The sequence below is a fragment of the Talpa europaea genome, assembly GCF_964194135.1.
Source record: "Talpa europaea genome assembly, chromosome: 2".
NCBI classification, from domain to species: domain Eukaryota; kingdom Metazoa; phylum Chordata; class Mammalia; order Eulipotyphla; family Talpidae; genus Talpa; species Talpa europaea.
In genome coordinates, this window is record NC_140068.1 from 70528450 (window position 1) to 70543009 (window position 14560).

Here is a 14560-nt window from a genome sequence, read left to right on the forward strand (position 1 = left end):
TAAGGCAGTATTCAAAAATCCATATGCCTCTGCTTAAATCCACGATGCTCCCCAAAGGTACTGGGGCCTGGGTCACAGAAAGTGAAAGTTTAGAATTTAGGACTTTATTTCTGAATCTTCTGGGCCCAGAAAGGTTATTCTTGTGTTCCTAAGGAAGCCTTTGCTTTCTGTGCCATTGCCAGGCTTAACTTTTTGCTTGGAAAGGCCTTAAATATTTGATTTTGGAGAAAGGTTTTCTGTCCTTCCTAGTCTGTGGATATTAAAATGATGTTATGATTTGATACTTGAAAGGAAAAATAGATTATTTTGCTAGCAAATTGGTTTTTTTGGATCAACAATTTGGAGAAGTGAACACTAGAATTGGTTGCTGGGAGGCACAGCATCAATCTCCAACAGCTGAGACTGATTCTCTGCAAATTGCACCGAGTGTGGTGATGTAAGATAACACAACTATGCATTTTCAATGTGGTTCTTTAAAAACAATATCAAATGTAAAATCCGCCAGTACTTGGCCTTCACAGATAACACTTTGCCTCCCCATCTAGAGTGTTGTAAGAGACTCTGGATCTGATGGTTTTAGCAGTTGACAGACCCTATCAAATTTTTATTAAAATTCCCAGAGCTGAAGACAATGAAGAGCTGTTTGCTGGATCATGAGCAGATTTTCCTTAAGGGGAAGAAAATGCTCGGCATTGTTGCTTCTTTGCAAACAATCTTGCAGAATGGGAGCAGCTGTTTTGCAAATTGTTTTTGTGATGGAGAGGGAAATGGTCTACCTTTTATTCTTTGCAATCTCAAGTGGGCATACAAAAATACAAACATACTGACCTTAGTCCTTAGAGTCTCTCTATCCCTTACTTCCTTCCCTCCCCCAAACCCACATTCCGTTTTTGATTTGTGCTGTGAGGGAAGGGGGCTTCTTATGTCTGAGCTTCTCCCTCTGGATGAATAAGGAAAATTGTAGGGGAAAAAAAATCAATGCTTATACAGGGTCAAAGGGCAATTCCTTGAAAATTCCTGGAGCAAGAGCATGAACCATGGTTCTTTTAGTTTAGAACAACAGGGAGGGGCAGTGCATGAGCAGCCTGTAGTGGTCTTCCCTTTGGGTAGTTGCTTCAGTAATGGCTGTATGACTGCAGGAGCAACAATGAGCCAAGGCACTTAGGTCCAGGACTGGAGTGCAGACAGGGCATAAATCAGCGCCAATTTAACCTTGGAATGTCACTTATTGTATCTCATTATTTAATCTCCAGGAAAATTTCACTCAACAAACCCCCTTCCCATCCCCCATTCATTTGCAGACCATCAGGCATGCAATGAATTGCAAAATGAAACCACTGCAGCATCCAAAAACAGATAGGAGTTGGGGGGGGGGGTGAGTGGGGAAAGAGGGCCATGTGAAACATGCATTGCTCATCATGGCATGTTGGTTCTTTCTTTTATGATGCTCAGGGTGAGGAGGAAGTGGTCACAATCTAGAAACACTGGTCAGAGTAGGCACAGGGAGCTGGGCCCTATCTCCTCCATCAATTCTGGGAGGACCTCAAGTTAGCAGCCCTAACTACTCCCCGGATGAAACAGTAAAATGTTTGGGGAGTAACTTTCATAAATTCCCACTGGGTCTAAAGGCTGCTGATGCTAAGTGGTTAGAAAGCATCATTTTGGGAGTAAAGCTAAGCTCTCTTCCCTTTACCTGCTATGCTCCAGCTCCAAAGTCACATTTTGAAAACATGTGAACTAAATACTGGTGAGCTTCAATCCTGTAATGATGGTCATGAGAGCTGGAGTTCTTGTAGGTGAGTCCATAGCTAAGTTTGCTATTGGCAAGACTCTCTACTCTCTCTCTCAGGTTAAGCACCATTATTTTGAAACACAGCCTTAAAGTTCACAAATTTACACCGTCAACTTTAAAGTCAAAATATGAATGCTCTATATATCTTCATTTAAGGAAAAACTAACTCATTGACGAGATAAAGTATATATAGAAGTAGTGTTGAGAGAGCTGTAAAGATATGAGCTTTAAAAGTTTTGCAAGGGATAGCAAATATTTTAAGTAGCTGAGTAGCAACTTGGTAAATTTTATACCAAGGGTGATGGTAATAGAGTTGTTCTTTATGCTTTTCTAGCTGATGCTGTGACATCAGAGCCAATTCATTCTTATTATTTTGAAGCATTTATGATAAATCCAATTTTGTAACAGAAGATGTCATTACAGAAATGTACTGTGTTTTAATTGATTAATTCTAGATATGCTTTGCTTTCTTTTTTCTTTTTTCATTTGTGCCAAGACCTAGTATTTTGAAAAAGCTAAAATAGATCTATTCTAAAAAGGTTTAATAAAGAATCAAAATACGTCCCAAACATTCTTCCTAATATAATTCTCCCTGGAAAATCTAAGTAAATGAGAAACTTTAAGATAGGTGTACTTAGGAAGTGTAACAAACTTTTCATGCCTTTGAGTTTAAATTTATTAAACACAAATTATCTCAGTCTTTATGTGAAAGTTAACCTGATAAAAGAAGAATTAAGATTTTGAATCAATAAGCACATCATTTAATATGCCCTTTTCTGAGCACCTGCTATCTACTCTGTTGGCACCTAGCTTCTCTCTGAGATTTCTAACAGAGGAACAATATGAGTCAGAGGCATTTATAGGAAGGAGCAGCAGGAAGGAGCAAAGACATAAAGGACAGTGTTTCCAAATTTGTTTGGGGAGCACGCAACCAGTCACCAATGGGGCATCAATGATAAGCTATCGCATATATGAGGGACTCCAGTCAGTGGACAGAACGCCTCACACAAAGCGACCAGCCCCCAAGTATGTGTTATTGAGTGATGTGCCCTCAATGGTCATGCAGGTTTCTGAGTCTTCCTTGGTCGCCACCATTCACTCTTTTCTCTCCGTTGTGTTTCCTTAAAGAATAGGGAGCAAACCTGTCTTGCCTCCTCCACTCAATTACTTCCTGTTAGTATTCCATTTCTTCCAATTGTAAATAAACCTTGAGGAAGATAAAAGTGGCTACTCCCAGCCAGTGGGGAAATTTCAGTCTTGACCTATGGTATGTAAACCTGTCTCTAAGATTTTTGTGAAGTGCCCACTGGGGTTGATAAGAAATCTACCACCTATTATGCTTCTCAGAGCTTCAAGGTACCAAGTAGTCTCTTCTGCCCTCAGAGAAAGTAGATATACGACATCATCAAAGATGAAACATGCCTTTTGCTTTAATTTTTTGCAATTTTGCACATTTCAGAGTAATGTTTTTATCTATAAACATAACATTATGGTTTTATAAATGATGCTAAACATAACACCTTACTTTAAAACAATTTCAATATGGAAAGATGCTAAGTATATGTGATTGTGTTTCTCTGAGAGGTAAGGAATGGATGTTAATTGTTTTTCAAAATTACTGTCACATAAAGCCTCTGTGTGTGTATAATATATAAAAAAGGAAGCCATACCTTGTTATAATAACCACCAAGACTCTGTTGTAGTCCTTGTATTCCTGGAGGTCCCTGTATTGAAACAAATCAAGGATATATATGTAAACATTATCTGAAACAATGTATATTTAAATAAGGTTTCTAAGAACTCTTGAAAAATTACCATTTCAAGAAAATGGTAGGGCCTCCCTGGTGGCACAAGGGATTATAACACAATCTATGAAGCTGTCAGCAGCCTCTGCAGCATGAGTTTGATCCCCTGGCCAGCCAGGCTGCTACCCACATGGTGCAGCAGACCTCTCCTGACTTGCCTGCTGCTCCCCTCAGCAGTGTGAGTCATTCTGCCTGTTTTGTTCCCCATTCTGTCTCTGGTGAATCCTCTCACCCCCCACAACTCTGGCCTGTACCCCAGCTCTTGTATGCATAAATAAATCTTTTAAAAAAGAAAGAAAAACGAAGTCTGTTCAGTGAAATATTCTAAAGACATTAATTTATCAGGTTCATAAAGCTATTTCTATGTAAAATCCTGTATGAACCCAAAGAAACATCCTAAGTGGGAACCTATAACATTTTACCAGAAGATCAGCCATCAGCATACTCTTTATTAAAAGGAATTGTGTCCATAAAACTCTTCCAGGGAAAAGGTTGTAATTTATGACATTTCCCACAGGACTTTGATCAATGTATTATAGAAATGTGTGCCCCCCCCTCGTATTTTATTAACAGAAAATATGGCAACACATATTTTTTTCTATTGCTTTTCTTTTTTGAATTAGTTGGGTGAAAACTGGCTGTCCATGGACTTTTAGGCCAGGAAAAGATGTCTGCTCAGAAATAAGACTAAATATTTGTAGTTTTCAGTTGACCGGAAATAATCACTAAATACTATGCTTAGCTTTGGGTGGAGAGAAAAACAGTAAAGTGATTCGTCACTGAAACTTCCAAGAAGAGAGGGAGGGAAGAGTTTTCTGAGTTCTTCAGAGATTACATTTTGAGGAGAGGGCCATAGGAAACACAAGGCTTAGCATTATTTTAAATCAAATAGGTCAAGCCAAGATAGATTCAGCTTCTCAAAAAGAAAGATTGCATATTTCATCTAGACCTTGAAAGCTAGGATGGAAAATATTATAGAGGCAAAGTTCTTACATTTTACCTCAGAAGATAAGACACAGAATGAGACTGAGCAAAGCAAATATCACTATAACACAGAGATTATTTTTGAAAAGAGGAAATGAAAGTTTTGGAAAGTGAAGAAAAATTTTAAAGCACAATTGCTAGCTGTACTCACTGATTGAGGTAATACCTGAAGTACATTGAAAAACTTAATGTTTGTTAACATTTATGGCCAGTATTTCTTATGAACAGCTTGTGACTGAAGATCTTTTCTAATATAAAAGCTTTGCATTGTGGCACTAAAAGTAGAGGACACAAAGATGTGGTGATGGATGCCTGGGAGCAGATTGGAATAACTCTTGAGAAAATAATAGGCCTCACGAGTAATGGAGCCTCTATGATTGGAAAGACAAACGATGCTGTTACCTTCCTCAAATAAAAACAGAGCTAATGTCAGAAAAGAATTCTCATGACATTATATATTTTTCATGTCCTTTTTCCATCAGTAAGCCTTGTGTAAAGTATTCTAGGTCAGTTAGGTGGTAATGTGAGGAAAGTAATCATTGAGTTGGGAGTTGTTGCATAAAGTTTCTAGCCAAGAAGATGCAAGTTAAGAACTCGCTTGAAATTCAAGAGACCTGAAATCCCATTAACACAGATCCTTCTGAAAATATATAGTGAGACAAGGAGAAATTTTAAACACTAGAGCTAGTAGCATCAACAGGTAGCTTACATGTATATGCACAGCAGGCAATTGGTGAATGGTGAATATGTATTAATAATAATGCCGTGTAGATCAAAGGATAGTGATGTGATGGAAAAATTTAGCTTCATACACATTCATCCTAGTTAAAAGTGAGAGTCTTAATATTTAGTACTCCCAAATATCGCAGAATTATTAATAATACAGTCTCTGAACTAGAGCAGAAGAATCAATCAAATGATCACAGCAAACATTTATATAGTGTTTATTGTGTGTCTGGTCTTATACCAAAGATTTTAACTTACTCCCTTCAAGGACACCTTGAGGTATGTAACATTATTATTTTCCGTTAAAAAAAAAAAATGAAGGTCAGAAACTGTTACCTCGCCCAGCCTCACACTATTCATTAGAGCCTGGGCTAACATCAAATATGGCAATCTGGGCCTAAACTCAGATCTCATCTATTCTGTTCCACTTCTTAAATTAAAAGTAGACTCTCAGCCTAAAATGGCTTTTGCAGTCCATTTTTTATCACCCTGACTGTGCCCTAGAGAATGCCAGGTGATCACTCTTCCATGTTTTACTTAGCACACTAAAAATGAAAAAAAAAAATCACCAAAACTTTTAATTAGCACTTCTTATGAACCAGCACTATGCTTGGTGTAGGAGCTGAGGAAAGCAACACTTTGCCTTTGGATATAGTCCTTATGTATAGCCAAGAGACACGCCTCTCTATTCTTCATCTTCCGTCTATCTTCACATATTCTCGTAATACATGACAGGGAGATGATGCTCGCACATTCCAAATAATTACTCTCAAGTTACAACTGTACTTAAAATGCAGCCTAACTCTGTTTGCAGAAGCTGGAGAGAAGATGGTCCAGAGACATGAGGTGGGAACCTTAAAGGGGCTCTGGAATACAGTGAGGAGAAAGAAGCAGGTGAGCCAGCAGTGTGGTAGGGGTCACCTGGCACACACAGGTAGCAGGCTAAGAATAGTGAAAATGATAGGATAGTGATAAGCTCTTAAAGCTTGGGTGACAGTTGGGTCTGATCTTTCACAGATCACCTACAGAGTATAACTGTATTCTATAAACACAGGACATGTTCCTCTTCTAGAGCTCCTGTCTTGCACTGAGCATATACTGGAGGTAGGGTGGGAGAGCCCAGAGCAAGAGCAAGGCACAGAGAACAGAGCTACAAGCCAACAGAAATGTTTAAGCATTGCTCAGAAACTCACAATATTAATAAACCATAAATGTCATATCCACCAAGCAGTACTCGAAATGGGGTTAATTTTAGGTTCTACTATTTAATCTGCTGATGAGCATTTATGATGACATTTCTTTCCTGTTCTTTTAGTCATGGGATACCTTGGATACTGTAAATTTCAAGTTTAATGTAACAGAGATTTATAGTTAACAATCTACCCAGCAGGCAATACTCTACACAAACTCTCCCAGAGGGCTGCAGAAACCCTGCATTGACTGAAAGAAGATACCGGGGTAAAGTGCCTGGGGAATCTACCTCATGTTGACTGCAGCCAGTAAAGCAAGGACTCAGTGGGTTCTCAAACTTTCAGAAACAAACAATCTCAATCATTGTGGGGCCAATGACCACAGAGAAGCTCTACACATACAAGTGCCAGAGCAACTCTCTCTTGACTGTTAAACAACAATACATGCCCTGGGGTCTTGAAATTAGTGGCTGTCCTGTAAAGGATGGCTATAGAGCTGGTGGCTCTCCTATAGAGCTGGTGGCTGTCCAGCTCTGCCCCAAGAGGTATAGTATTTGTCTATTTTCTATTCTGGTACAAAGAATGGCTGGAGAAGATCCAAGGAGTTCTTTGTTTCTACATATTGCAAGAGCTGTCATTCTTGTGGACTATCAATCACCTCTGGGGAAGGGGAAGTTAAAGACATACTAAGTGACAGATTTGGGATACCACGTGGTGTTAGTAGATGTTCCAGGGCACTTGAGAGGTCACTTTTTCTGCAGTTTACATTTATTAGGACTCCTCAAGGAGATGCTTAGATGACCCAAGTCAAGTGGAGAAGAGAGGTCAGCTATGGAGGGCACATCAGCTTTGGCTAATGCTTTCAGGAACTCAAAGAGGAAAAACAGTTGAAGATTTATGGAAAGGAAAAATGACCCCAAATTTTGCTCATAATAGTGGCCCACAACATAGCTAGGTAGACTATATAGTATCTCTCTTTTATGCTGCTCTGCTGTACTTTATTTCACGAGTTGGGAGACATAGGACATCTGCATTAATGTGCTGAGTACACAATTATAGAGCAGCTTTAAAATGCTTATGAACTCCAGGGAGACGTACCCATTCAGAAGCCAACTGTACTCAATGGCAATTATCTGTGAGTTCTATAAACCTGGGTAGAGATTCAAATGTTATTTTCTACTGTAAGAACTATACTGGGTGTGAATAAGTGAATTAAAGTACAATTAATTTGGGAGCTATATACTCTCTTAATAGAGGTGGGAAACAGAAATATCATGCTATTTGCCACTAGTGTCATCAGATATATAGTGTACAAAGAGGAGCTGTTTGCATTATCATCCTTCAGTAGGTTTTAGCGTCAGTTTCAGATTCTTAAAACTTAAAAGATGAGAAGGATTCTCTGTCAAAAAACCACACTTCCTCAGTCTTGGACGTAGCTGATTCTCCCTCAAGCTAGTGCATATAGTACACTTAGCTCATAGACCTCTCCTTTTGCCTTATGTTTTCCTTCCCTGCTCTTTGCTATAAGCATTCTGAGCAAGTCAGCATTAAGGTCTTTTTGATCCAGCTTTAGCACATCCCAGATACTCTGAATCAAGAGCTCCCTGGCTCCTCTGTCAACTACCCTGCTCCCTCTCTGGTCCTTTCTCCTTAGTGATTTTCCTTTCTCCCCTTTCTCTAGAAATATCCTCTAGTGCCTCATAATGGCTGACTAAGCCTCCTTGAGTCATCTGGGTGCCACTTATCTCTACACACCATGGTTCTTCAATCTCTTATTAGGAGCTCCTTTCAGGATTCACAAATATGTATTTTCAGGTTACACACAACTGCCTTCTGGCTCTGTGGGTTTCCAATTAACTTCAGTAACATGCTTTGCAATAACCAAAAACCTCTGTGAAGAAAGTTGTACTAATCAACTCTCTTCAAAGCATGCTAAAAAATTGCTTTGCTGTAAGAACAGAAAGTTTGTTAATGGAACTCATTTGAGCTGATTTTCAAGAAACATCTCCAATTTTCTAATTGCTTGCAGAAAAAGCAGAGATCAGTATTTATTTTCTCATTGATATTAAAAAAATTGTTATTAAGAACTCCAAACTCATTCATAGGAATAAGATGAAAAATATTTCTATATATACTGTTTCTATAAACAGTATTCTTTGGAAAAGCTAATGTTAGTATGAATTTTTATCTTTCATATACTTGCACCTACAACACATTACATAAAACTTAATAAAGCACATTTATATTGATTTTAGTGGCTGGAATGCATGTTTGCTTTTCCAGTTGGAATGAAAACTCATTGAGGGCAGGCACTTCAATTTTTTTATCTTATAACATGGAAAGTGGTTCCTGTAGCTCCTCCTGCATCCAAATATTTGCTGAATTCAGTAGAATTATTACTTTCATAAGAAATATTTTGAGGGGAAAGTAAATTTCTTGCTAGTTTTGGTTTCAGTTAGAAATTGCAGCAAATAGGGCAGAAGTCTTGCTATTTCCAGACTCACATAAGACAAGGCCAACAGATTTAGATCAATCTAAGATTTTGATTAAATAATTTAAAATAAAGCTACAGTGAACTCCAGTTAAGTAGAAAAGATTTTATGGATGGATTTATTTTGTTTACTAGGATGAAAACACAGAAACTATTATCCTTATTTTGAGGGAAAAAATAAAAAATATTCCCTAGATAGAAAATATTTGGGAAATCAATTCCTTTTTCTTTTAAACACAGATCTATTACTTGTCTTAAAAGTTTTTTCAAATGATATGATTTTTTTTAGTGTCTCTAGGATTTTATTATATAAATTAAATGGTTGTAATTTTATTCTTTTTTATCACCTGCTACCCCACCACCATCACTGCATTCCCACTATTTCAATAGGCTATATCCCCTGCCTTACTTTCTTGAGTGTGCTCTGCAAAAGCCTGAAAGGATTCAACTTCATTGGGAATGAGTCCCGTGTCCACTCCTGTTCTTTCTCTTTAGCCATTGAAACCCCTTCCTGAAGCCCCAGCAGGCTTCAGCAGGGTTAAACTAATATCCAGAGTTCCTTTCCCAGTCTACAGCTCTAAGTAGCATTGCCACTGTTCTCTCTTCCTTTCTTACTGTTAAGCTACTGTGTTAACTGGGGAAACCCTCTAGCAACTCCAAGAATTGCCCCTTGCAGGGATATTTGCTTGTCAAATAAGGCTGCTAGAAAAGGGCATTTTTTACCACCCTCAAAAGATTTTATAGGGCACTTTGGGAATTTTAGGGAGATACTGGTGTGGGACTGATGGGACTTTTCTGCATCCATTGTTCAATATTTGATACATCACATGACACAGTCCTCTAGCTTGGTCTGGATGCAGGTGACTGGGTTAATTTCTTAAGCTCTGCATTTTCGTTTTTTTTTTTTTTTTTTTTTTTTTCCTAAATCTTTAGGTCAAGACTACAGAAATTTTCCTTGTGGTCTTTGAATATTGCATACATTTTCCTCTGATTTGAAACTTCAGCTTTTCTATTGTACTGTTTTCTGGTTGTAATTTAAAATGGCTTCCTTTTTTTAGATTTATTTATTTATTTATTTTATTTATTTATTTATTTATTTATTTATACAAGCACTGGGTACAGTCAAAAGCACGGGAGGGTGAGAGAATTCACCAGAGCCAGAGTGGGGAGCAGAACAGGCAGACAGATGGAGGACACTGCTGAGGGGAGCAGCGGGCGCAACAGGAGAGGTCTGCGCGCCATGTGAGACCCTCACCGGTGGATGGGGATCAAACCAGCACTGAAGAGACTGCAGGCAGCTTTGCAGCCTAGCGCTCAACCCTGTGCCACCGGGGAGGTCCTGCTACAATTTTTTAAAAAGCAGTGCCAATTCTCCCTTCTTCCACTTCCCTACACCTAAATTCCTGAAAATTCTCAAATTGCAAAACATGATTTCTGAGGCCAGGAGACGATTCATTGAATATTTATATTATGTTTACATTTCAGTACAGAGAACTCAAGCTCAGCTTTTTGGGGATTGCATACTAGGTGATGTTTAAGGTTTCTTGGAAAGAATTCTGGTTCCCCAAAATAACTTATCCATTTTTTGGTAAAGGTTGATATTTGATGCAGGTTTTGTCACCAGCTCAAATGCACATGTCCTATCAAATGTAATACTAATGCTTCATATTTATATTGCACAGGACAATTCAAAGATTATTATCACATTTTCTTAATTAGCAGGGTGATGTGCATGTTATCTTATTTATCATAATAACTAAGGTGGGTATTATTATATTCTTTATGTGACATGGAAAAACCTGAGAGAGTTCTCCAACTACATAATGAAAAAATAGCAAAACCAAGTTATTCTAGTCTAATAGGATAGGTTCATATAAATTATTTAATGATTCCTGAGAGCAAGCTGGAAGGCACAGCAAAGAAAAACGAACAAATGGTACTTGGAGAGTAGAGACAGAATATAGCATCAAGAGAAGAAAAGGATCCAGAGAATGGAGGATGAGACCCTGGACACTACTTTGCCTTTATCACCTTCAGTTCTAGCATTCTCATTTTCTGGTATAAATATCTGAGAAATGGAGTTACTTCTTTTGTATTCAGTCTTAAAGTTTACTTTGATTGCAAGAGGTGGGACTCAAATTGGAATAAATTCAAAGAAAAAAATCAAGATTCAATCTAATCAGAAGGCCATATTTTCATTTATTTTGCCAATATATAAAAGCACAGTCATGAAATTGGAAGTATTCTCATTGTTAAATGGATATTTTCAAGTGCTTTAATTTCATTCAAAATGGAATCCAGTGAGTCTTTAAGGAAGATGAAGATGTCAATGACTATATGAGGGCAGTACTCTTAGGTGGATGAACTTTCCTTATATAGACTTGACTTGAAGAAAAGCAAAGGAGGGAAGCAAAGTGGACAGGAAAAAATATTACATGATCTTAGACTATGGAAGAAAATGGTGGTTACCAGAAAGGAAGAGGAAGGGGGTTGGTGGGAGGAAAGAGCAGAGAGGTGTCAATTTGATAGTGTGATGGTACTAGAACTCAGGCGGTGGGCAGGTGAAACCTGAACACATATCAAAGTGTGAAGCTGTACCACTGGAATTTGGAAGTGAATGGTAAGTCAATAAAAGTTGACAGAAAAAAACGAAAGGAAAATTTACATGGGAATGATTATGAAAGAATTAGGAAAGAGATCAACTTTTTTGCTTTAGAAATAGTAGGTCTTGGGCTAAATCCTAGAAGGAAAGACAAAAATAACAAGTAGATGGCAGAGGATGATAAAAGGGGATGATGACAATAATAATAAATCACAATAATAACCTTTTCAAAGTAACAACTGTGTGGTAAGTACATATGTGATTGCATTTTACTCTTGCAGCAATCCAATGCTGCATGTATTATGATTATTTGACACATAGCAAAAAGTAAATTATCTTACCAAGTTTATATAACTAGTAGATAAGGGGTACGTTGCAGCCAAAGTCTGTCTGACCCCATAGCTTTGATCTTTTAACTTTTGTCTTCATCTTCCTCACAGTGTGAGGCATGACAGGTAAAAAAATCAATCATCTTCAGCTGTTTAAAAAATATCAAGCAGATCATTTACCAGCAAGAGATCACAGGATCCTTTATTGTGATTCACAATCAATAAGAGCCAAGAGAAGAGAACTCTGGGTAATGGTGTAGACATACATTTTCAAAGATTTGGATGACAAGAAAAGACCAAGAGGAAAGTGAGAAGAATGGGAGGAGGGTAAGGATGAAAGAGAGGACGGAAGCACAAGGAAACAAGAAGTGTTGAAATCATGGAAGGCATAGATTAGGAGATGGTGTTTCTGAGAGGGAAAAGGAAGGATATCAGCTCTCTCAATCAGCATTAGATAACTTTTGAAGTTTCAAAAACACCAATTGATGGGTAAAGAGTAAACATTTATGAGATGGTGGGGAAAGAGAAAAAAAATGGTCAAGGGATGTGGAAAAAGTATAGTTTACCAAGAGAGTAATGTTGCTTGGGGTGAGCTGGACAGACTGAAGTTCTTATGAACGCGAAATTGTAGTGAAGAACAGATATATAGGAAAGTTGTTTCACACTTAGTAGAGAAAATGAAATATTCCTCAAATAAGAAGTAACAGTGTCTTTGAATTTGTTGTGGAGGAGAGATTTGTGTATTAGCATTCTGGAAACCTGAAGGATTTAAGTGATATACATGGTTTATGCATTTGTCAAGGACATCTTTTGGGAACTTCTCTAAAAAATGTAATCGTGTTGTAAGAAACCAGCAGTCACACACTCATTTTCAGCAAATCTCTGAAAATTCTGAGCAGCACTGTGATCCATGATCTGCTCTTTTGCAGCCAGTTTCCCCCTCACCGAGGCATATACTAGGACTACTCATTGAAAGACAGATAGCCCCTAAGTGTCTCAGTCTAAGCTATTGCCAGAATCCCTGGTTCAGAAGTTCAGAAGCAGTGCGATTAACAGGTGAGGGATTACAGCAAAGGCAGCTTCTGGATTTTGAATGAGAATTTTTCACATCTGCCACTTTGGACATTTTTCAAACTCATTCCTCTGTGTATTCCAGGAAGTGCTCACTTGAATTGGGCTCGTCTCTTCTGGCCTGCATACTGAGCTGTGTAATTGAGGGAACTCAAGCATAGGCAGTTTATGGTTGTATGAATAAGCAAAATACTCAATATGTGACCTGATTGTTTTCCAAAATTGCACAGTCCCTGGTTTTACTTGTCATTTTGGAACAGGAGTGGGAGGATGAGCCTATGACAGTGAACGCATTCAATGGGTATAATTAACCCATTTCATAAAAGCAGATTTTCTAAATTATGCTATGAAGCTCCTACATTTTTAACACTTTGTTTTCCAGGGGAGAAAAAGATAATTTAAAAAGATGTTTATTTTCCTTGAGCTTGTAAAACAAATCAATCTAATTGAAATAAAGCCCACTGCATTGGTAGAGAGAGACATTTTTGACTGATTTCTATGGAATGATGGTTAGGGGAAAAAATGATTCCTCCCCTAATGTTGCCATTCTGCTTATCCATCCATAAAATGTTTCATACTCATCTCTCCCCAGTATGTCCTGCAAAAGGAAAAAAAATTGTCAGCTTCCTGCAATATAAGGAACAGCAGGAATCTCAGAGAGTGCCTTGCTACCCCACGGAAACATCATCGTTGACCCAGCACAAGGTAATAAAAGCCACAGGACATGAAAATGAGTAAGGACAGAGATGTATGAAACAAATTATTTGTATCCAGTGGTGTCCCCAAAAGCTCACTGCCAACAACAACTATGGAACAACTGTGAATCTACCCCCGTCTGATCTCAGGAATCTCTCAACATGCCACCCAAATCAGGAGGGAAGTTGGCTTACTCAGCCTGCACCTATCAGTGCTTTGAGTTCCCATTTATTGTAATTAGGGAGTAACATCCACTCTTCTTAAAAATATTGGTAGAATGACAATGCTTCCTAAGTAGAGAAAATGCTATTTCCAAGGCATACTTGTTGGACTTAAGATAACGAGGCTGATGTCCTGGTTTGCACACAGTCAAGTTACAGAGAGGCCAAGAACATGGGCAGAATTTGAATAGCTGGGGACATGCTGGATAGCTTAGGAAAAAGGCAAAATAGACAATCCAGAGGTTTTATTTTGGGGTGACTGTAATCTCAACTTTCAACTTGAATGTGCATAAGCAAGGTTTCTTATCTATCATCCTATCTGCAAATGACAATTCTTGGTTGAAGTGAAGCCCACGGTTTATTAGAAGATACACTCAGGGAATTTCTTGGAAAAAGAGTGATTTCATTTTTAAAACACCTTACCCTATTCAATAAAGGATTTCAGATAGGGCTTCCCTGGTGGTGTAAGGGGTTACGATACAATCTATGAAGTTGTCCGTAGCCTTTGCAACATGAGTTCGATCCCTGGCTGGCCAGGGAGCAACCCACATGGCACAGCAGACTTCTCTTGACTTGCTGCTGCTCCTCTCAGCAGTGTACTTTGGTCAGTCTGCCTGTTCTGTTCCCCACTCTGTCTCTGATGAATCCTCTCA

The 14560-nt window shown here is 38.3% G+C and overlaps 1 protein-coding gene across 1 annotated transcript in view; it reads right to left on the reverse strand.

The window, feature by feature from the left end:
* Positions 1 to 14560, reverse strand: part of COL19A1 (collagen type XIX alpha 1 chain) — a gene marked incomplete at both ends in the record, with an annotated part of 304611 nt that overhangs the window by 87601 nt on the left and 202450 nt on the right. The window contains one exon of the mRNA XM_084227959.1: positions 3463 to 3516. Coding sequence (XP_084084085.1) covers positions 3463 to 3516 — 54 coding nt within the window. The remainder of the gene's footprint in view (positions 1 to 3462; positions 3517 to 14560) is intronic.